The 23,578-nt window shown below is 38.4% G+C and overlaps 1 protein-coding gene and 1 pseudogene across 1 annotated transcript in view; one reads left to right on the plus strand and one right to left on the minus strand.

Annotated features, from left to right (window-relative positions):
* The window catches only part of ADGRG7 (adhesion G protein-coupled receptor G7), a 93,199-nt gene that overhangs the window by 47,006 nt on the left and 22,615 nt on the right, over positions 1-23,578 (minus strand). Inside the window, 10 exon segments of the mRNA XM_067033516.1 lie at positions 1,505-1,617; positions 4,025-4,180; positions 4,513-4,676; positions 7,624-7,733; positions 7,845-7,982; positions 13,354-13,457; positions 14,958-15,107; positions 18,129-18,241; positions 21,622-21,726; positions 22,780-22,892. Of these exon segments, the coding sequence (XP_066889617.1) occupies positions 1,505-1,617; positions 4,025-4,180; positions 4,513-4,676; positions 7,624-7,733; positions 7,845-7,982; positions 13,354-13,457; positions 14,958-15,107; positions 18,129-18,241; positions 21,622-21,726; positions 22,780-22,892 (1,266 nt within the window).
* On the plus strand, positions 17,001-17,531 carry LOC131757579 (tropomyosin alpha-3 chain pseudogene; annotated as a pseudogene).

Raw genomic sequence — 23,578 nt, forward strand, 5'->3', positions numbered from 1 at the left:
TTCTTTGTTCGCACAGCTCCTGGGGTTCAGCTTTGGATTTGGCCCTACCTGTGCATGTAGGTCACCTGAGGGTGTCTGTTCTTTGCTGAGACAGGACCGGGTTAAAGTAGCAGCTGATTAGGGGTCTGTGGTTCACTCAGGCCAGGAGGAGGGAGGGGTACAGAATGTGGGGTGAGCCTGCAGCGGCAGAGGGCAGTGTGATGTTGCAACAGCCTGAGGTGCACTGTGTATTCTCCCGGGGAAGTTGTCCCTGGATCACAGGACCCTGGCAGTGGCAGGCTGCAAAGGCTCCCAGGAGGGGAGGTGTGAATAGTGACCTGTGCTTGCACACAGGCTTCTTGGTAGTTGCAGCAGCAGACTTGGTGCTTCATGCCCGTCTCTGATGCCCACACTGATAGCCATGGCACACGCCTGTCTCTGGAGCATTTAGGAGGTGTTCTGAATCCCCTCTCCTCGCGCAACTGGAAACAATGGTCTCTTGCCTCTTAAGCAGTTCCAGACTTTTTCCTGGACTCCCTCCCAGCTAGTTGTGGTGCACTAGCCCCCTTCAGGCTGTGTTCACGCCACCAACCCCAGTCCTCTCCCTGGGGTCTGACCTCCAAAGCCTGAGCCTCAGCTCCCAGCCCCCACCCACCCTGGCGGGTGAGCAGACAAGCCTCTGGGGCTGATGAGTGCTGATCGGCAGCAATCCTCTGTGTGGGAATCTCTCTGCTTTGCCCTCTGCACCCGTTGCTGCGCTCTCCCCTGTGGCTCCAAAGCTTCCCCCACCCCACCCCTTATCTCCGCCAGTGAAGGGGCTTCCTAGTGTGTGGAAACATTTCCTCCTTCACAACTCCCTCCCAGAGGTGCAGGTACCATCCCTATTCTTTTGTCTCTGTTTTTTTCTTTTTTCCTTTGCCCTACCCAGGTACATGGGGGAGTTTCTTGCCTTTGGGAAGTCTGAGGTCTTCTGCCAGCATTCAGTACGTGTTCTGTAGGAGTTGTTCCACATGGAGGTGTATTTTTGATGTATTTGGGGGGAGGAAGGTGATCTCCACATCTTACTCCTCCACCATCTTGAAGATCCTCTCTCAAAATCTTTTTTTAAAGTTTTACCATTTGAAACCTTAATACAGTTTAAAATTTACTTTTATCCTCAAAAACTTTCTGATTAGCAACGTTTCTCTCTTTGCCAATGCAGATTGGCAGTTATGCTTCTATTCAACACCAAGGAACTGTGGCATTGATGAACTATGGGACCACATTAATTTTATGTGACAAACTTGTAATTACATGGTATGTAATTTTCTTTCAAGGCACTTACCACAGTTTGTAAGTATACATTTATTTGTGTGTATGTCTTAGTCTCTCCAGGACTGAGTATCTTGTAAAATGAGTATGTTGAACTAAATCTGATTTCCCTTCCAGTTCCAAGAGACTGTATTCTAATGGGAATATGCTGAGAGGAAATAATATCAGGATAGCAATTTCTCTCATGAGAAGAGCCTGCTTCCCTTCAGGTTACCTGGTGCTGACCTGTAATATAATTGTGAGAGCCAGACCATCAATGGACAGTGCACATCCAAATGTGGAAAATACATCTAGTGATTCAGGATATTTATACTCCTTTTTGAAACTCTGGAAAGTAAGTTGACTCATTATTTTTAAATAACCATTCTGAAATATCTATGAAAGTCAACATCATAAAGAGATACATTGATTAAAACAATCAGATATATTGATCAAAATAGCCAGATATGTCTTTTTTTAATATAAAGCTGTGATATTTTAAAAGGAAATAGATCAACTCCTTATCTCTAAGCAGTTTACATGAAATAGAGGCTTAAGAACAGTTACCTAACTAATTCAGTTAGGGAAGACATATATACTATTCTTCAATGTCTAAAATCAAAGTTGTTTGTGTTATATCTAAATTAGCTAGAGTTGCTTTATTTACCCATTAAATTATTTTTATGTGTAACTATAATCCAAGGGAAAATCTGCATATCTAGGCTGATGTACTAAAAATAAAGTTGCAGAAATATTTTATGGACATGGAAAATATTCACATGATCCTGTTCATTTTTCTTTGGAAAAGGGGGTATAATTTTTATGTAATATATCTATATCTACCCCAGCTTTTTAGTATGTAGTCATAGAAAAATATATTCTACATGAGTACATACTCTTAGAAATCTGGAGAGGTAATAATGGTGGTCACTGGGTGGATAGGATATATGTACATAATTATTTTTGCTTGTCTGTACTTTCTAATTTTTCAAATTGTTAAAATTAGAAAAGCTGAATATGCTTATTTATAAAACATGAAAATAATATAGAAACATAATTTTTAAAAGCACACGTTCCTCTTTACTGCCTCTACCCCACATCATACCCTACCTCTTGAAATCCTACTCTTCTCCAGAGGTGACCTTTTTATAGGTGCTTACAAATATTATCTATGTCTCTTTACACAAATAAACAGGGGTTTGTTAACATAATAAAATTATTTTCAAACTGCTATTTTAAGATATCATACACATTTTTCCATATCAGTATATTTCTGTTGGGTAAGTAGACTCACTCTGTATGCAATGAGTATGTATTGCTTTAGTAGGGAAAAAATAGAAATAAAATAAACTTTGTTTTAAAAAATAATAAAACAAAAATTTCACATTACTTCCTATGTGCAGTATACTAAGTAGATGACAAAGAATCATAGAATACATATATCTTCAGATCTTAGAAATCATCTACACACTCAGAGCCTATCTGCTCTTAAACTTTACATACAATTCTAATCAGCTTTTTTTTTTTAATTTTGTAACCCCAAACTAATTACAAACATGAGTAGGTGGGCATTGAGGCAGATTCAGATATTAGTAAGAATAGCTGAAAGTCTGACTTCAAAAAAGGAGAAAAATAATTATGACAGTATAGTCTGTATCATTTAATATGTAAAGCAATCTGAGCTTTACACAGCTATTCAATAATACTAATGATCTTAAGATATCAAAAAGGTAAAATTTTATATTTACATTTCTGATTGAGAAAGCAGATCTCTCTATAATGCAAGTTATAAAATAAATAGTCAAAATCAATTTTTAAATATTTGGTAATTAAAATAAGAAAATGATAGTTATCTCAAAAATATTTTAAAAGCAAGGTTCTATAATTTGATATTCTATGTTGTACGAGTACGTTCTGGATCTCCATTGGCTTCTCAAATACGGGTACATCTTAGCTACTAGAAAATTAAAACATCTGCTTCTCTTTGGAAGAGTCATAGTGTTATTAGCCCCTTAGTAAGGGTAAGACACTCTACATCCCTCCCCACTCCACTGCATATAAAAACATTCCATCCAGTATATAAACAAAAATTTTTGTTTTCACCAGAATAATAGGTTCCTGGAAATGAAACAAACAGAAGCCCACCTTCCTAAAAAGGTCAGCCCAAGAAATCTCAGAGGTGTATAAACAGCTGCACACCAGAGCTGTTGCCAGTTACTTGTACAGTGTAGCAGTGGAGTGAAACGGCACACACAGAGGTATTATGGGACAAGTTGAATTAAAGAGCTTTTCCTCTTATATCTTCTGGCATAAACTTAGTAACTTAGATGATTACAATGGAAAAAGCTTTGGGTAACTGATTCAAACTGCCCACCCACAGCTATGTATGTACTGAACCTGTCTTCAGCACACAGCTATACAGCCTTACCTTTGGCTGTAGCAACTTCATGCTTCTGATATGTGACTTAGTTGAGTGGAGTCCATCAGCTCCTCTTTTGTACAGGGGCTCACTTCTCATTATTAAATATACAGTACTGAACTCATCTATCCTGAGACTATATTGCAAAAAACTCTATTCTACTTGCCTTTACAGCACTTCCCTTTTTAGTCCTCTAACTCCATTCCCTGTTTTTCCATTTAATCTGAGTTGAGTGTCTATGTAAACTAACTCCCCAAATTATCTCCAATTAGCACATACCAAAATCGTATATAAGGAAATTCTTGTCAGGAAGGAGATTACCATGTACACCCTTACCATCAATACCATAAAGTTAGTAGTATGGTTGCAGCAGCAGCGCAAGAATCCATCAATGACTCCTTCTTTGTGACAGCCATGTGTGTCCCAATCCTTCAGGGAAAAATTCCAAAAGACACAGGCATAGGAATGAAGCTGGAATTCTTTTTCATTGTACTGTGAATTGATAAGACAATGGCAACTGATTTTTCAAAATGCTTAATTCGGTAGAAAAAATCAAATAGGCCAAGATAAGCATATGAGAAACCAACTAGATATGTACAAAGTATAGCATCTTCATTACAGATTGAGGAGAAGAAAAAGGATATAAAATTCAAAGTATTAATTTTGGGTTTAGCTAGTCTACAAAAATATGGATGGGGGAAGTTAAAGTGAATACTGTCAAAGAATCTTTCAAAGAGTTGTTCTGTGAATTTCTTTTGCCCAAACTGTCCCTGCTTTTGTAATCAAGAGTGGGCTGAATTATTTCTGTTAATAGGAAAACTCACCCTTGGACTAAAGACCATTTCAACAGAAGTGTTCTGATCTTCCACATTTTCATCAGTTTTGCTTGAGATAATTTTTTGAATAAAATGTGATTTAGCTATAAAAGTTTTTGATTGGAAAAGCTTGTTGTTTTGATACACTACAAAGCCACATGCCTTGGCATTAGCTGTGAGGGGGGAAAAGGGACACTAAAATTAATAAATGAACCCTAGGGTAAGCAAGAAACAAAGCCCCACGCCATCAACTGCATGACTGCTTAATACTTGGGTAAAGTACAGAAAACGCGGTTTGCTGGCTGCCTTTATTTAATTGTAGTATGTAATTAACATATATGATCTGTGGTTGGCCATTCCACCTTCATTAAGTTTTTTTCCTGAGATAAGATTCCTTATGTTCTAAATGGAAACCATAATTCCTGCCTAATCCACCTCAAAAAAAAAATTGGAAGGATATCATGTATAAACACTCTTGCTTTCTATGCAGTGAGACGGAGTGAACACGATGTGAAGGTAGCTCAAGACCACGTTGCTTCCCCCACTGATAAGACATCAAACAAGAAACAGCAGAGGGTGAACATCAGGACAGCTGTTCCTAGAGGACTGCTCTGTGAGGTCTGTCTCCTATTCAGAAGGACTGAGCAGGGACCACTGCATTAAGAGACTGGAGCTCAAGTTGTGCATATCAGGGAAACAGCAGAGCATGAACTCTGCTGTCTTTCACAAGTGAAAAACTTGTGTGTATTTGCTTGTGTGTGTATATATATATATATATGTGTGTGTGTGTGTGTGTGTGTATACACACACACACACACACACACACACACACACACACACACACATATGTGTACATTATATATACAAGGAAAACTAAAGCGGTGGTGGTAAGACCAGCCTAATCAGTCTTGTGCTTTGAGAGATAGGCAGGCAAGGCCCTGACAGCTCCACAAATGCCCTCCACAGCCAGCCACTTTGTTCTGTCCTCATCTGGGAAATAAAGACATTGGCTTCTGAGGTGTTTCATGGCACGTTAAGCCCACCAAATTGCTCCTGCTCGATACTAGGTGACAAATTTAACCCTAAAAATGTAGTATGGCTTCTTTTTTTTTTTTTTTTTTTTTTTTTTTTGCGTTACGCAGGCCTCTCACTGTTGCGGCCTCTCCCATTGCGGAGCACAGGCTCCAGACGCACAGGCTCAGCGGCCATGGCTCACGGGCCCAGCCGCTCCCCGGCATGTGGGATCTTCCCGGACCGGGGCATGAACCCGTGTCCCCTGCATCGGCAGGCGGACTCTCAACCACTGCACTACCAGGGAAGCCCTAGTATGGCTTCTTTTTAATCTTATTTTTATAAAAGGATGACATGCTTGATGTAAAATCCAAATCCATTACAAGTATATCGATTTAAAACATGAAATTCCCTACTCACCCCTCTCCTCATTTCTACAGTATTCTGGTTATTTATTAGAAAATCATCTTTTCATCTAGATAATTAGATTCACTAGAATAAATTATATTTACCATTATCTTATAATTTTAAAAGAATCTCCATATCTCTAGACATAATCCTCCTTGATGTCTATTTATATTCTCTCTTTTCTTGATCACATTTGTCAGAAGCTTGCATATTTTTCATTATTCTTTCATGGAATCAAATTTTTATTTTGTTGATCAACTCTAGCATTTGTTAATTTCTATTTTTATTAATTTCTGCCCTTTTTATTATTCCTTCCTTCTAGATTCCTTTACATTTATTTTAATTTTATGCCTCTTTAGCTGAATGATTATTTTTTAACAATTTCTTTTATTATCTAATAAATTTATTAAAGGATATACATTTTCCTTTAAATACATAAATTCTAGGTGTACTGAATACCTAAATATAAACACAAATACTAAAAATATTCAGAATAAAATATAGGAGACTAGCATGACTTTAGTAGATCAATGAATTTTTTTTAAGTACCAATTACAGAAAAAAGATTGATACATTGGACTGCATTATAAATTAAAATTTGAGTACGACAAAAGACATGAAAGACCAAGTAGAAGATAGCTATAGACTGCAGAGAAGATATTTGCAATTTCTACAAACAATAAAGAATTAGCCAATTAGAATTACATAACCAATGAGAATTATGAACTTAGTCTTTCTAAAATATATACTTCCTGGCGCTGGATTTTTTTATTTGGGGAGAGAATAAAAGTAAATGTGTGTGTTTGGTTTGCTTATTGTAGTTGAATTAACCAATTTTTTTTAGACTCTGAGAAGTATAATGTATGGAAACCAAGGGGGAAAGAGTGGGGGGCAGGAGGAATTGGGAGATTGGAATTGACACATATACACTAGTAATATTATGTATTAAATAGACAACTAATGAGAACATACTGTATAGCACAGGGAACTCTACTTAATGCACTGTGGTGACCTAAATGGGAAGGAAACCCAAAAAGAGGGCATATGTGTCTATGTATAGCTGATTCATTTTGCTGTACAGCAGAAACTAATGCAACATTGTAAAGCAACTATACTCCAACAAAAATTAATTAAGAAAAAAAAGAAAAGTACAAACATTTCAAGATAGACATAAGAATTTCTAAAGGGCCACATGCAAGATGATAAGGAGCTCATGGTGGGCGCCATACTAGTAGAGATAACTGAAAATTGGTACTGCTAGATGATGACTGCATCAATTACATAAAATATCCCAAGGTCAGTTCTATAGGATGAATTTAAGCCTGTGAGTGCCATTCCACTAGTAAACACAGGCAAAGCTTATGACTGAGTATTTTTTAAATTTATTTTTAAATGTAAAACTGAACCACTTTAGCTAGATTTTTGTTGGAAAACAGATTTGCATCCATGGCCAGAGCATTTCAATTCTGCTACCCTCCAAAGGGTTTTTGCAAAGAAAGAGAGGGAAAAATTAAAAAAGAAATTATCTCTATGGCCTAGAATAGTAGACTTGACATTACCATAATTTGTCAGAACTCAAACATACTCAAACACAAATTATTCAGTGTGAAACGGTAAATATTATTTCTCATTCAATGGATGTAAGTTATTACTTCCATGAACTGGAGTGCATTTTTTCATGTAACATAATTTGAGACCTACTTTTCGTGGTGTTGAGCAAGATCTGAAGTTCAGCCTGTTCATTCAGATTCAATTTGTCCAAATTTGCATTTACAACTGTGGAACCAGAAACCAGAGAATCCCTAGTTCCTATGAGAAGGGAAAAAAGCAGAATTTCATAAAAGTCTACACTTTTACGAATAGGGCATTATCGTAGCAGAATGCTCTCTGCTGTTACAAGAACCTGAAACAAACAGCTCACCTTCCTCACAGTGAAGAGAACACCTGTAGATCCCACAGTGCCTTCTGAAGTGGAAGTAACAGACTGTATTGCTATATTAGGTTCTACCACTGACGTGTTGCCCAAGGACAAGGAATAAGTTTCAATTTGCTCAATAAGCCTGCACAGAATAAAACGTAACAACATAATATTGTGGAGATTTGTCATAAAATCAGTTGTATGTGTCCCACATTCCAGTAGAAAGGAATGACCACAGAATTCATGCAATCACAATATTGGCACAATTCCCTAAAAATATCTGACTTTCTTTATGAGAGTCTTACTTTGTTACATATACCTTTTTTCTAAGTTCTGGTGGACTCTTCCCACCGACGGGTACCTTGGACACAGAGGCCAGAAAGCTGGAATTCAAGAATGCCAGATTTCCCAGTAGAAACAGTCTTTGTTATGCTGCTCTTCTCATAAAAGGATGGCGCTACCACCCCCCAATGACCAGGCATTTGATTTCTTGCTTCTCCAGTGTTGAGACTCAATTTCCACTTATTCAACTCTCTCGTCTCACACAAACCCCTCGGGTTCCAAAGCATCTCTTATAAGCGTCGACTCCTGAGGTGACAGTTCATATGGAATTATGGAAGAGCAGAGCTCTGAGCTCATTGCCTCGGCTATTAACTAAACTTTGCAGGCTTTCACAATGTTCTTTTCTACTTTGGATAAGTTAAAAGATAGATTAGATGGAAGGTGGGAGGGAGTGGGGGGAATCTGTTAATTTGGTGTTCTCCAAAGGTAAGTCATAAGACTGTTTCTTTTCCTGTTTCTATAAAAAATATTTCCACTCTTTCTGTACTTGACAAAACAAAATGTCTATATCTAAGATAACTGGTTCAATCTAGTTTTCCCAGAAATGAAAGAATTTCATTAATACGTAATTCTTCTTTATTCTAAAACTTTATTTCTGCCACTAATATATCTTTTCCCTTTCCCAAGTGAGATTTTTTAAAAGAAATAAATTTTTAAATAATTAAAGAAACTTCACAAAGAGAATGTGATAGTCATTCATATGGAAACATTCAAGTCAACTTCTCTATTTCAAAAGTTTTCCTTTCGTAACACCATTTTCTGTAATTTTCAGCAATTCACACCATGCATTTCCCACTTAACGAATAGCAATCATACTCCAGATCTGCTTTCGACAGGAGGAGTACCTAACAAAACTGCAATCTGCTAAGAACATAATTCGTGCATTCATTCAACCAACAGTGTCTGTTGAGCACCCACTAAAAGGTCAGTACCTGTGAAACACTGGGGATACTAAGGGGAGCTCCTTCAGGCATTTGAAGGCTAAAGGGAAAAAGGGGCCAGGTACATGGGGGTGTTTGCTGCTTTTAAAGGGCTGCTCTAGCCACAGCCACTTGTAAGGCCTTTATTCCTTCCATATTATTCTTTCCTCCTCTTGTCATAACTAATTGGATGATAGGTGGGTGCACGTCTCAGAGATCCCAATCAGGAGGCTGGCCGTCAACCTGGTACAAATGACTAGAAGCAATCAGATTCTCTCCCCTAGGAATCTTCCATTTAGGGCAGCAGTTATATCAGAAAAGCCTGGCTTTCAAGCGGACCAGAGAGGTCATTAGAGTCGGCCCTCCGTACCTTCGGATTTCGCTTCCGTGGTTGGTTGAATTTGCTAATGTGGAACCCCCTGCAGATACGGATAGCCAACTACACCATTTTATATAAGGGACTTGAGCATCAGGGCATTTTGGTTTCCGTGGGGAGCCGGGGAGGTAAGAGAGGGGGTGGTACTGGAACCAGTCCCCCACGGATACTGAGGGAGAATTGCATATCATTGTAAGGACAAATACAAATTAAAAATGAGAGGCTTAATTCTTCCTGTGGAAAATAAGGGAAGAAATTTCCCTCCCCTCCTTTTCCTTTGAGCATTTACTTTAGAAAACTTGCAGGCACTTTCTCTTCTCCTTGAAATGTAAATAAATCCTTTTGAAAACTAGATTGGCGTTTTGTCAGGTTTATGACCTAGGAGTGTCTTTCTCAGGGACCTGGGAACCATCTCTTTGAAATGGAAACATCGAGGGAGCTAGCTAGTGCCCCCATCTCCCAGTTTCTGTGAGGGGGTAGTAACTTAACTTCGGTGGGTGGGCACCTTGTTCCAAGTTGCAAAACTACCTCCTTTCATAAAGATATGAAAGGTTTGTTTTTCCTCTGGATAAAGTCAATTAGCTAACACAAAAGGTCACCTCAATTACCCAGTTAACTTAGGATAAACTGTGTGTGACAAATAGTGCTATCGAGTTCTCTTAACTGTGGACTAGTTATTATTTATCTGAAAACATGTATGTAACAGGTTATATCTGCTTGCCTACATAAAGAGGTCAGATTCCCTTCTTCTTCCCAGTCTCTTAGGGGTTTGTCTGTGATGTTCGTCACATTCTGGTTTAATGCCTGTGCAATAATTAAAATGTTTTCTTTCTCTACTGTCTTTGTGGAGAGGATTTCTGGGTTGGGAGAAGATTTTGTTTTTAATTTTACTTCCCCAACATCATGAAAGGTTTAAATTATGAGAGAGCAGAAACTATAAATAAAGATGAGACATACATGTTTACTGAGTCATGTTAATTATAAACACAGCTGCTAACCTATTTTTCCAAGATTTAATATGGACAAGTCAGGTATTATGCTAGTGATTTACATACATTATCTCATTTGAGCCTCACAAGAATCCTGCTGAAGCGAGTCCCCAAATCACTCCCATATTACACTGAAGAATCTGAGGCTCTTTGGAGAGATATGGAGTAATTTGGCCTAAATCATGTAGCTACTAAAAAGCAATGCTAAGATTTAAATCCAGAACCGTCTGGTTTCAACAGCCATTACCGTTACATTCTCCCACAGGGAAGACCCAAAACTGCTCTACTGAGAGCTTCAAAGCTGCCTTGGAAGCCCTGCCATCCCCCTGGTCCAGCATCCATAAGGCCCAGCTGTATTATGATCCTCTTCCTAGGTTCCCAGGAGATTCCATATGCCTCTTTACAGTAATTCTCTTTTGGTTAAGATAACTTGATCAGCTGTCTTATAAGCAAAGAAAGCTGGCTAGAACAGAAATGCAAACAGAAATGTGCAATGGAAATGTACAAGGTAGTCAGTATTAGCAGTTTTACATCCCCAAAGTTAGGTAAACAAGGACAATTAGGAGCTTGAACGTAACAGCAAAGTTTCAAGGTTATGGATCAGTCTTTACAGGAAGTGTTCAAAATGGAGAAATAAGGTCTTAGATTCACTGATTGAGTCAGATGCCTTTACCAGCAGAGACTCTGCCCTGTCTGGGCCCACTTCAACACCCTGCCTCCTCCTAGTTTAGAACAAGAGAATGCATGAAAGGATGCTGGAGAACTCTGCTGTGACAACGTGTGATGACTGAAGCTGGAGTGGGTTCTTTCCTCCCTGTCAACTCTCCTCTGTTTCACTCTCACCCTGTCCACTTCTCTTCATATGTGTAGAAGGGGAGTTCAGTAGCTTAGAGACACAAAAAGGAAACTGTTGATGAAAGAAGGGGAAAGTCAGAGTGAGATTCACCATTTAGGCTGGTGCCTATCAGGAGACCTTGCACGTTGGTCTCAGTTCAGCGGATGGAGTTTGGAAAGGAAGAGTTGCCCCGAGTAACAGCTAATTTCCTTCCAGGGGAGAGAGGAGAGAGAGAGATTACCTCTGTTGGCAGCTCACCAAGAGTATTCTCCTGAGGAGAGCTAAGGGCTTGCTGACACATCTTAGGGCTCGAGATTGAGGCGAAAGCCTTATTTACATGAATAAAGACCTGAGTCCACAAGGGTTTAGGCAAAAGACCACCTGGGAGAGGGTAAACTAATAGCCCATCATTAGAAAAATAAGTAGACTAGAAATTCAGAGTAGGAGGAAGGAAAGATTGAGTGTGGTTATACCATTTCATATTTCAATGCATCCTATATTGAAATTTTTTATTTATCCTCTAAACACCTTCTTCTATGCCATTTGGACTTTACACACAAATCACACAGAATTGTTTTCTTTTTCCTCCATGCCTTAAGCCAGTAAAATTTATAACTGTTTATTAATGGGACAGTGTTTTCATCTATCTCATGATCTGTGACTTTCTCAGCCAAATCCCACAATGGCTCTTTCCTCAGCCTTCTCACCAAAAACATCCACTCCTCTCCTTTGCCTCCAGCAGGACTGCAAACACAGAACCTCCAGCTCTGAAGGGAGTTCACTGAACACAGACTCTAGACCAACTTCAAGAAAAATGGGAGTGTTGACACTCCCAGTGAGAAGGACCCAGACTCCTAGAGAAATCTGAAGTCATAAAATACACCAGTTCAATTGTTTATAACACCTCTACCATCATCTCTCAGAATTATAATCTTGTGAATGTTCTGTTTCAGGCATTTGCACTTTTTCTGCTTTGAGGACTCAACACTAAATAGGTACTGGTTATAATTTTAGAGAACTGAGAACTACTAGGAATTTCTCCTAAGGAAATAATAGGTCATGCGAACAAAGATTATGTACAAGAATGAAATACCAAAAGACTTGAGGCTATCTAAATGTCCAGCAGCAGAGAACTGCTTAAATAATAGTTGACTCATATTATGCACTTATCTAAAATTTATGATGTAGATGCATAGGTATTTATATTAAAAAGATGTTTACAAAGTATTAAAGTGACAAAAACAAGTTATAAATTAAAAGAGTATGTAGTATGATACATACACACAGAGAGAAAAAAAATCTGGAAGAATACATACCAACAGGTTAATAAAGGTGAGACAATTTTTAAATTTTTGCTCCTCTATATAGTTTCTTATTTTTCTACAATGAGCATGCATATTTAATTAAATTTTTAAAGAATTAAGAAAACTGTATATAAGATAAAAACACAATGAATCCTATGAGAGACCTCTATGAATAAAGCCTATGACTTTTAGTATAAATATAAAACCCAAAGTAATCCATAACATAGGAATAGAAAAGAGAGAAAGCAGGTAAAGTTTGATCCTTTTTTTCTTTTTTTTTTTTCAGTGTAGCCTTAGGAAAACTAAAGAAAGGTTAATCAAAATACACTAGGATCTTGGGGAGAGCTGAGCTAGGGTCGGGGGGCAGCAGGGGAACTAGAAATGTGTCTTGCAAAGTTATTCTGTTTATTGCAGCTCTGTGCACTGAGAAAGGAGTTCAAAAAACTATGCATGCAGTGGTCCCTGTGGCATGCCAAACAAAGGCTGGGAAAACAAGTCGTAATCTAAATAATCCCAGTTATTCTTATCTCCCAGGTCATGGCCACCCCTGGAACCAGGAGTGAACATTTACCACTCCATTTAATAACTGAAGATCAGGTGGAAAGCTAAGGCTTTAGTCTGCATTCCAGAGGAATCATCCATTTAGTGCATACATGAGAGAAATAAAGACACCTCTGCTAATGCTTTAACCTAGAAAAGTAAGCAGCACTTCATTAGGTTTTCCTTCCAAACTGGAATTGTGCTTACGTTTCAAAGGGAGCATCATTATCACCACCAGCAGCAGCCCTTTGAAAAACATCTTCACTGGCATCTAGAAGTTGACTCACTGTTGTTACAGCAACTATTTTCACCTGCCAGGAAGAAGGCACTGATCATCACAGAAGACACATATCACACATCATCATCACCATAGTTATCATGAATTATTATGCTATCAAGTGGCACCAACGGTATGGTAATCTAGAGGTGTTTTTCAAAATCAAAGGCTTGTTTTTAATCTACATAAGATGGCAGAAATAAGGCCCAGTGAAAATATAAATCTAGTCAATTAGGAAGCTTGGGTCTCTGAATTAGACCTCATAGCAAGGTCTTTCACAGAACCTCCACACTTACCCCCAAGAACACAAAAGCAGATGCCTGGATACAGAAGCAGAAACAAAATAAGAAGAGTGCAGGGCTCTTCAAAACATTATAGCCCATAATACTTAGTATAATGTATTAGTGATACTTACTATAACTATTAGACTTAGTAAAATTATTTCCAGTTTTCTTCCAATGAAAAACTCAGGAGTACATAAGAGACGATCTCTCTGCATTTAATTACAGTTTAACTGCCTTCTTTTGGGATAGTGATACCCTTCTGTCTTTATCGGCTAATCCTTCCATAAATTCTACATTTGGTGGTCATTATTTTTCTTTCAATTTTATTAACTTGTGATTTGCATCCCACTTTCTTTCTAAAGAAACTAGGGTAACAAAAAACCAATTTTTTTGAAATAAGACATTTAAAGGGAATAGAAGAAAATAGATATTTTCAGGCCATGCTGATATCCCCCTAGTAGACACTGGGTCATTCCATATTGGTGGTTTATAAGCCCTGCTAGACCAGTACCCAAGCTGTGCCAATTGGTAAATGTTGCCTGCAGTTCTCATTTTCAGGTACCAGAGTTTAACAGGTCATGATATCAGAAATGTAAACTAAGCTTAATGTTTTTGGAAAGCCAAAAACAAAATGCAAATATGATCAGCAGAAACGGGTCACAGTTTAAAACAGCACGATCCAAAGTGAGTTTCTTGGAACTCTAGTTACTTGGAATTGAATAGAGGTGAGATGTCAAATATAGTTGATAAGCATATTAATAAAGTGAAATAGACTTGTTCATTCCAGGACTTTCCAGAAGATTTAACATGATAATGATCATTGTGACTATCCCAAAAGGGAATATTTGAAAAAGGAGCCCTTTTCTATTTCTTTGAGCATCTCTCAGCAAGAGTGCTCTGCAAAATGGTTTTGAGCAACCTAACCACGCCCAAGTCCATACCGTGGAATAAGCAGAGTTTGGAATGCCTTTCTTTCTTCCTTCCTTCCCCTCCTCTTTTTAAAAACTGTGTGAACCTGGAAGTCTAGATTTATGCAAAATGGCCCCATTTTTAAAAGCTGGCAGCTATTTCAAAGTTTTAAGAAACTTCACATTAAAGTAACAGAATGGAATCCCTGGACGGGCAGGTTATAACCCTGGCAAAAAGGCTATCCAAAGCCAAAGCATTGTTTCACTATAATGAGTCAAAACATTGAATAAAAATTTCTAAGAAACAACAACAACAACAACAAAAAACTGTGTGAGTTTTACCTCAGGTAAAGCATTTCTGGTTATGTTAAAAATCTGTCCAACCACTTTAGTAGCAGAGGTGATGTTCTCAGGAGTTAATTTACTGGCATCAGATGTTAAAATCCTGGTTTCATCAGAAATATTTTGAGACTGCGTTGAGATGTTGATAATCTGTTTAAAAAAAAAAAAAGCCCTAACTTTATACAACTGTGTCTAAACACTGCAAGCAACTGCAGATGAATAAGCTGGAATTGAGCTCATCCTCAATCTCCTGAACATCACATCCACTCCATTTTTCATGTTTGCTTCTTTCCTTGCACAAAGGACAAAGTACATGCAGGCCAGTGGCTTTCCCAGCCCTTACTACGTGCCAGGATTAATTAACTATGAGAGGCTGTCTTAGATCAGTGCTCCTCAAGGTGTGATCCATGGACCAATGTTGGTTCACTGATTGTTACAGGGTCCATAGGGAGATAAGAACAGAAACTGAGAGAAAGTGGTCAGAAACTGATATAACAATTCTATGCTGTTGAATCTAATAATTTTTTAAAAAGGATTTGTATTTTATATATCTTTTTTCATTTCATTTTCCTAGTAATTCATTTTTACAGTATTTTACAAAATTATGGTCTGCAATGGGTGGGAAATTTTTAAAGCCGGCTTTTCAGCACAGAGAGTTTGGGAAGCACTGACCTAGGCAACCTCTCCAGGTACCAATGAGCCTCGGGGCTCTGGGTCGTGAAGCTAAAGGATGTTAATCCACATTGTCCTTAGTCGTGTGTCAATGTGTGTGCGTCTGTGTGGCTTATTTTTCACCAGATGATGGCAGCATTTCAAAGATCAAACCAAGGTCATAGGCTATTCACCCCGGGGGAAGGGTCAGAAACAATGTCCAATCAGTAGATAGAAACAATGCTCTCATTTGATAGCCAGGTCTCTGCTATGTGTTAGGCACTTTGCTAGATGTATTATAGATGTTATCACATTTAATACACAAAACGACATTGCAAGTTGAGCATCTTCACCCCTATTTAAAGGCTTGGAGAGGTTATGGAGCTCACCAAAAGTTCAGACAGCTTACAAACGACAGAGCTGAGAGTCAAAAACTGGCTTGTCAGACTACTCCAGAATGTGAAGCCTTTCCCCCAGTCTGTGTAGCTGGTACAGCCTATATCGTTGGCAGCCACCTCCACACTCCACCCTCATCACCACCCCCATACAACTGTGATTAGGGAACCAGTGTGGTAGAGTGTGGACTTTAAAATCAAGACCAGCTCCATCACTAGTTGGCTGTGGTTCACTGGGCAAAATACTACACTCTCAGAGACAGTTTCCTTATCTATAGTATGGGTACATCAATACCTACCTATATAGTTGTTTTTAAAATTAAAATAACATACATAAAATGTTTGGCACAGTATTCAGCATTTAGTAAGTGCTCAATAACTAGTAAGTGTGATTGGCTAGAATCATTTATAACATGAGAATAAAAATCTAACGCACTGAGGTTATATAAGGACTAAATGAGATAACATATGTAACATGCCTAGTGCCCAGAAGGAACACACAAAGATAAATTTCTTCTTCCTCCCCTTGCTTGGCCCTAGGAATTAACAATTCCATGCATTTGCATTTGAGTATATCCTTAGTCAAAATAATTTAATTGACCTGAAAAAATATTAAGTCAGTTATATTTCCCACTTCACCTGCTCATGGATACAGCCCTGAAACCAGCATCAGGTTCTGAACTTTCCTGTTTCAAAAGGTCTTTGCTCATAGTTTGTTTCTCTTTATTCTGATCTAGTAGACCATCGAAATACCTTTGTTTTGGTCTCAAATGTCAGGGATCTATTTTCAGTCAAAACTTCAGTGGTCAAAAATATGAGGCCATTTAAAACATGCTATAGATTATCATTTGCTGAACTCTGCCGAACCAACATGTCCAACTGTCCCTTTTCCCAAACGGATATCAACTTTAAAAAATAAGAATGGTTTGGAGAAGCAGCTGCAACGCCGAGCGGAGGAGGCAGGAACCCGAAGGCAAGCAGGGGCTGGGTGGGGACCATGGCCGTGATCACCACCATCGAGGCGGTGAAGTGCAAGATCCAGGTTCTGCAGCAGCAGGCCAGTGATGCAGAGAAGAGGGCCAAGCGCCTCCAGCGGGAAGTGGAGGGAGAAAGGCGGGCCCGGGAACAGGCTGAGGCTGAGGTGGCCTCCTTGAACCGTAGGATCCAGCTGATTGAAGAGGAACTGGACCTCGATCAAGAGCGCCTGGCCACTGCCCTGCAAAAGGTGGAGGAAGCTGAGAAAGCTGCTGATGAGAGTGAGAGAGGTATGAAGGTTATTAAAAACCGAGCCTTAAAAGATGAATAAAAAATGGAACTCCAGGAAATCCAACTCAAAGAAGCTAAGCACATTGCAGAAGAGGCAGATAGGAAGTATGAAGAGGTGGCTCGTAAGTTGATGATTATTGAGGGAGACTTGGAACGCACAGAGGAGCGAGCTGAGCTGGCAGAGTCCTGTTGCCAAGAGATGGATGAGCAGATCAGACTGATGGACCAGAACCTGACGTGTACCACTGATTTAGCCATATGAAACTCATCTCATCACCCTTTTCTGGGTCTGAAGCTGCTGTCTCTAATAAAAGTGTCATCTCATTGTGCATTGTATCACTTAGTGCTGGAGAAATCTTGAATAGCTTATGTACAAAATTGTTTTTAAATTTTATATTATTTTGAAACTTTGCTTCTTTGGAGTTGGGACACACTGGTCACCCCTTCTGGCTGTGAGAGCTCTCTACAGTCTGGGCTGGCAGTGTGCTGATCTTTTAAAGTTTCTTTCCCTACCCTACCCCCCCTTTTTGGTGAGGTTTCAGTGAGGTCAGTTACGTGTGCATCCTACAGCTTAATTGGCTTAAAATGTATTCCCCTTTGGTGTGGTCTCTTTGGGGATGATTGGGAGAAAGAAAAAACAATAGTGTAACTGTTTTGATACTGAACATTGATAAATGTCTTTTTGAAATAAAGAACCAGTCCTTCCAATTTAAAAAAATGGTTTTAGTTACTAGTCTTTGTTATTTCTAATTTGAGAGTTTTAAAAGCATTGATTTGGCACCAAGTAGCTGAAGAACAGAGAATCTGCACAGAATCTGAACTTTTACCCATTGACCATCTCGTGGAACATATGGCATACCTGCTTTTCCAGGGTTTCCAGATTTTCATTACAATTTCCCATTGTCACATTTTGTAATTCTATCTCTCCATATTTATTAAGACTGCACAACCAGGTTGCCACTGGATTGCCCACTTTAATAAAAAGAAGATGGGGGGAGGGATAAATTATGAGTATGGGATTAACAGATACATACTACCATATATAAAATAGATAAACAACAAGGGTTTACTGTATAGCATAGGGAACTATATTCAATATCTTGTAATAATGAATAATGGAAAAGAATTTTAAAAAATACATGTATATATATCTGAATAACTTTGCTGTACACCTGAAACTAACATAATATTGTAAATCAACTATACTTCAATTTTTAAAAAAAAGAAGAAGAAATAAAGACAATGTTTGCAAAGATGGGAGCAACCACCTGCTCCAGGACACGTAACCCCTTCACAATGTGATTTTACTGCTCCTCCCATCAAGAAGTCAAGTCTGTTCCTCCACTTCCTGAATCTAGGCTGGCCTTCTAACTTGCTTTGACCAACAAAATGTGGTAGAAATGACATTGTGTGAGTTCTAAAACCTAGATCCTCAAGAAGACTTGAACTTTGGGTCTTTGCCCTCTTGGAATGCTATCCTGAGACCATCATATAAGGAGGAAGGTCTAATCTACTGGAGGATGAAAGGCCATGTGGAGAAGAACTGAAGCCCTCCAGCCAACAGCCAGCATCAATGCCTCATATGATTGAGGTCACCTTGGACCTTCCAGCACAATCTAGTTGCCACAGACAACCCACAAGACTATGAGGAATTTAAATATTTATTAAGTCAGTAAGTTTGGGGTGGTTTGATACACAGCAATGGAAAAGTTAATCAGACAATCACTACAAGAATATTTCAGGCAGATACCACTTGTCTTGATTTTTAAATCCGGAATTCAAAAGACGGGTCAACTATTCTCTTCCTTTGAAGTCTGCAAGGAAGGTTTGCCTTCCAATAGCTAGGGACATAAGGGCTTTGAATTGGATGTGATAGAGAATACTACACTGAGAGATCAGAAACAATATGAAAAATTCCTACTATTTAATTATATGTTGATCTTTCCTTCTTTATCCAAATCTGGATAACACCTGGAAGGCAAAGAGTTCTATTGTACTGCAGCATCTAGTCTATGTGTTGCTGGCTCCCAATAAATACTTGTTGAATCATTAGGTTTACTTCCTAGGATTATCACCTGAGCCTCTGTATTTCAATGTCCTCCTATGGCTAGTACTTAAGAGACTTTTAATAGATTAAATCACCTCCAGCTGTCATTAAAGGGACAGCTGATTAGTAGATGAACTCTTCTCAGGACCAGCTTTGGCTAACTACTTAAGGGGGCAACCACTAGAAATATTGAAACTAGAGATTGCCTCTACAACACTTAAGAAGGTTAAAGTCACTCATAAGATTGCTCCACCTCTACTCTATGGCATAATGAAAATTTTAAACATATGTGTAGGATGTTAATTTTTAAGTGGTCATAGTTCAAATGCATCTTTTCCTCTATATTACCTACAAGTATGAACCTACCTACTCAAGATCATTGAAAAGTATTTTGGTCATTTGCTATATAAAACCAAATAATTACAAGTAATTATTAATACTAAAGCAAGTTTGCCAATAGTTGGAATCTGTACCTTTACATTATTTTATGGGCTCAGCCTGAAATTCAAAGTATAATAAACATTTTCATAATAGTTACTCAGAAAAGAAAAATACATATCCAAATGAAAGATGGTGATTCTCTTCTCCCAAAAAAAGTAATATCTTTCAAGCAAGTGTGATGTCCCTTGATGGCTATATTACTGACATTTTTAAGCTTCCTGATTCAACAGCACAGTTATTTTTTGTAGCCATATCTGTTTTGTAAATTATAACGAAATATTTAAGATACAAAAAACATAAAAATTATGACAGTAGGACTTCCCTGGTGGTGCAGTGGTTAAGAATCCGCCTGCCAATGCAGGGGACACAGGTTCGAGCCCTGGTCCAGGAAGATCCCACATGCCGCGGAGCAACTAAGCCCGTGCACCACACCTACTGAGCCTGCACTCTAGAGCCTACGAGCCACAACTACTGAGCCCGCGTTCCACAACTACTGAAGCCCATGCGCCTAGAGCCTGAGCTCTGCAACAAGAGAAGCCACCGCAATGAGAAGCACGTGCAGTGCAACAAAGAGTAGCCCCCGCTCACCGCAACTAAAGAAAGCCCGCACACAGCAAGGAATATCCAAGGCAGCAAAAAATAAATAAATAAATTTTAAAAAACAAATACTATAAAAAAAATTATGACGGTAAGTATCTATGGACATACCACAGGAAATAAGTACCAATACAGTTGAAGCTCTTCTTTTACCTCTGAGCTTTTAATCAAGAAGATGGAAGGAACTATGTAAAGAGTAGAATCTTGAATACTTGAGTAAGCATGACATATGTGGGCAGAGGCAATTTAGATTTGGCAAATGGAATGCTGGTCTAAATAATTTCTTAGAATAAATAAGGCAAAGAAGGACATAGGAAGGAGCAGTGCATGCAATTTAGTGTTTCAAAGAGCCCTTGACACACATAGAAATAAATATCTAAATAAAATGTGAAACATTTTCCCAGGTTCATTATTGGCAGAAGTTCTATCAAACACTTGCATAAACATCTAGAATTAGTTACTGAGATATCCGGTTCTGCAGGAAGTGGATGATAACCTGAAGAAAAGTGTGAGAGGCAGGAGGATTGGTCAGATGAAAATCAATGCAAACCAAGGACTGTTAAAAACATTTAGGGAAAATCATATGGCATAATGGGCTCTAAGCTGTCAGGAAAGGGGTTTATGAATTTAAAGGGCTACTCTTAGAAGATATTACCCAATCTGGCATTAAAATCATATATGTCGTCAAAATGCTAGATATCATCAGGGAGCATATTAGAAATAGAAAATATCATTTGCTCCTTTATTCTTGGAAAGCCTCTGTGCAAGCAAGGTTGTCACGCTTCAGGAAAGGTATGATGAAGCTAGAAAATGTTCCAAGATGGACAACTAAAATGATCAAAGAGATGAAGGACTCCTAACTGTGAACAGACCTAACTGCAATTCTACCTAGAAATATGAAGTCTCAGAATAGATATGGAGTAAATCTACAGTCTAGCCAATCTTTAAAATTGAGATAAATTACGTAACAGCAGATCTTAACCTGATCAAACTCCAGGAAATGGAGGAGGCTGCAAGAATAAATCAATTGAAGAATTAAAAGGAATTTACTACTGATCTATATTTCAGTTTTTAGGAAAACTGGGAATTACATGAGGTAACACCCAAAACTTTGAACACTGGCATCACGAAATGGAGCCAAACCCTTCCACAAAATCTTCCTCGATGCCTCATCTAGGGACCTAACACCAGTTGGAGAGATGATAGGTATGACCCAGCATAGCAATTCATATGCCTAAACAGAGGAGATGCTTGGAAAAGCACATACCATTCAGAGTGCTCTTGTCACAGGTTTGCAAGGAAGAGCCATATCTTCCCACTGGAATTCTGTCAAAAGTAAAATTCTCATAGGTACTGTTTTCACAGAAATTAACTATAAGGGAAAGAAAAAATATTCTTCACCATAAATTCATCATTAATCAAAAAGTTTTCATTATAAATTTTCACTTTTCTTTCTCAAATTTCAAACCAGACAAAAGTCGGTGTTGAAAACCTCTCCGGTGTAATTTGAAGGGTAATAGAAGGCTTATAGGACTCACTGACCAGCCAGGAACTACATTCTTTCTTATCTAGTTAAGTTACTACCATTACAGTAACTAGTATGTTCGATTACAGGTTCCAGTTAAAATGTGCACAATATATAACTCAGTAGAGGTGGGATGTGATCACTAACACATCAGAAAGGATAGTGTATCAGATTAGTTGAAATCTTGAAAATCAAAGATATAGGGCCTACAGTGGCAAAGGGCATCATGAGGGTGTGGGTTAAACAAAACGCTAAAGTCATGGGGTATGTGGGATACACTGGCTGGTTGGAGGGCAGGTAATTATAGGAGTGAGCTTCTAGGGCTCTGAATCTTAAGCAGGCAGCATGAAGTGTGTAGAGTGTTGGGAAGCACACTGCATATCAAGAAGTGGCTTTGAACTTTGATTCTGAGATATCACTGACCGAAGTCAAGCCACTAATTTAATAACATCTCTCCAAGAGAAAGGAAGAAAAAACAAACACTTCATCTAAGTATATACTTGGATAAGAAGATGCCTCTTGATTTCAGAAAAGTTAAGTATGTTAGAATTATGATATTTGAAATGGCGTAATATGGTGTATCACCAATTGAAAGGAGCTGAGAAAACCATATTACCCATTGCTCTATAGTAGACACTGCAGTCAGAAAGAAAATCAACTATGAGTTTTACAGAGAAACTTGACAGTTGGGAAAGAAATGAGGTGTATTGAACATACAGGTAAATAGCACAAGAAAACTCAGCTTTTACTATTGAGCTAATAAACACATCTTAAATCTGTCATCATTATGCCTATTGTTACTGCAGTCATTAACGGAAGCTTCAAGAAGCTTTGCTGCTGTCCTTATAAACACAAGAGTCACCTAAATCTCACACCCTAGTATTATCCCAAGTAACTTACTGATTGTACATCTCCGTCCTTTCCACTCTTCTGGACAAATGCATCTGCCATTTTCCCAGGTTCCACCATTCTTGCAGAATTCTATAGGGGTGCTTGATGTGGGGTAAATGTTCCTAAAGAAACAATAAATAACAGAATAGTATATGAACTGGCCAATTGGTTTTTCTTTGGGGGTCTGTGGCCTTTAATTTCTATATGTAAAACCATTATTTTGAATACCATTGCTGAAAAATATTTTTTGTAAGATCATCAAAAAATATATACACTGAGAATCTACAATGCTTATACAATGTTGTGGGAGAGGCCACAACAGTGAGAGGCCTGTGTACCACAAGAAATAATAATAATAAAATAAAAAATAAAATACAGTGTGTGTGTGAAAAAAAATAAATAAAAATAAAATTTAAAAAAATAAAAAATAAAGAAGTCAGATAAAATGTAGGCAGGATACAAACAGCAAAAATTCAAAAACATGGAAAGTTCTGATGTGTCCAAGAACAGAGAAAAGCTTAACATATCAGGAGCATTGGTTCTACGTGGATCAATAGCAGGACATAAGCTGCATTGTGAGCAGCTTTATAGAACAAGCCTAAAAGATTTAACCCTTCAGGGCAAGCCGTGACAGAGTGAGAAAGTGGCATGGACATATATACACTACCGAACATCAAATAGATAGCTAGTGGGAAGCAGCCGCATAGCACAGGGAGATCAGCTGGGTGCTTTGTGACCACCTAGAGGGGTGGGATAGGGAGGGTGGGAGAGAGGGAGACGCAAGAGGGAAGAGATATGGGAACATATG

Source organism: Kogia breviceps, chromosome 5 (assembly GCF_026419965.1).
Source record: "Kogia breviceps isolate mKogBre1 chromosome 5, mKogBre1 haplotype 1, whole genome shotgun sequence".
Taxonomy (NCBI): Eukaryota; Metazoa; Chordata; class Mammalia; order Artiodactyla; family Physeteridae; genus Kogia; species Kogia breviceps.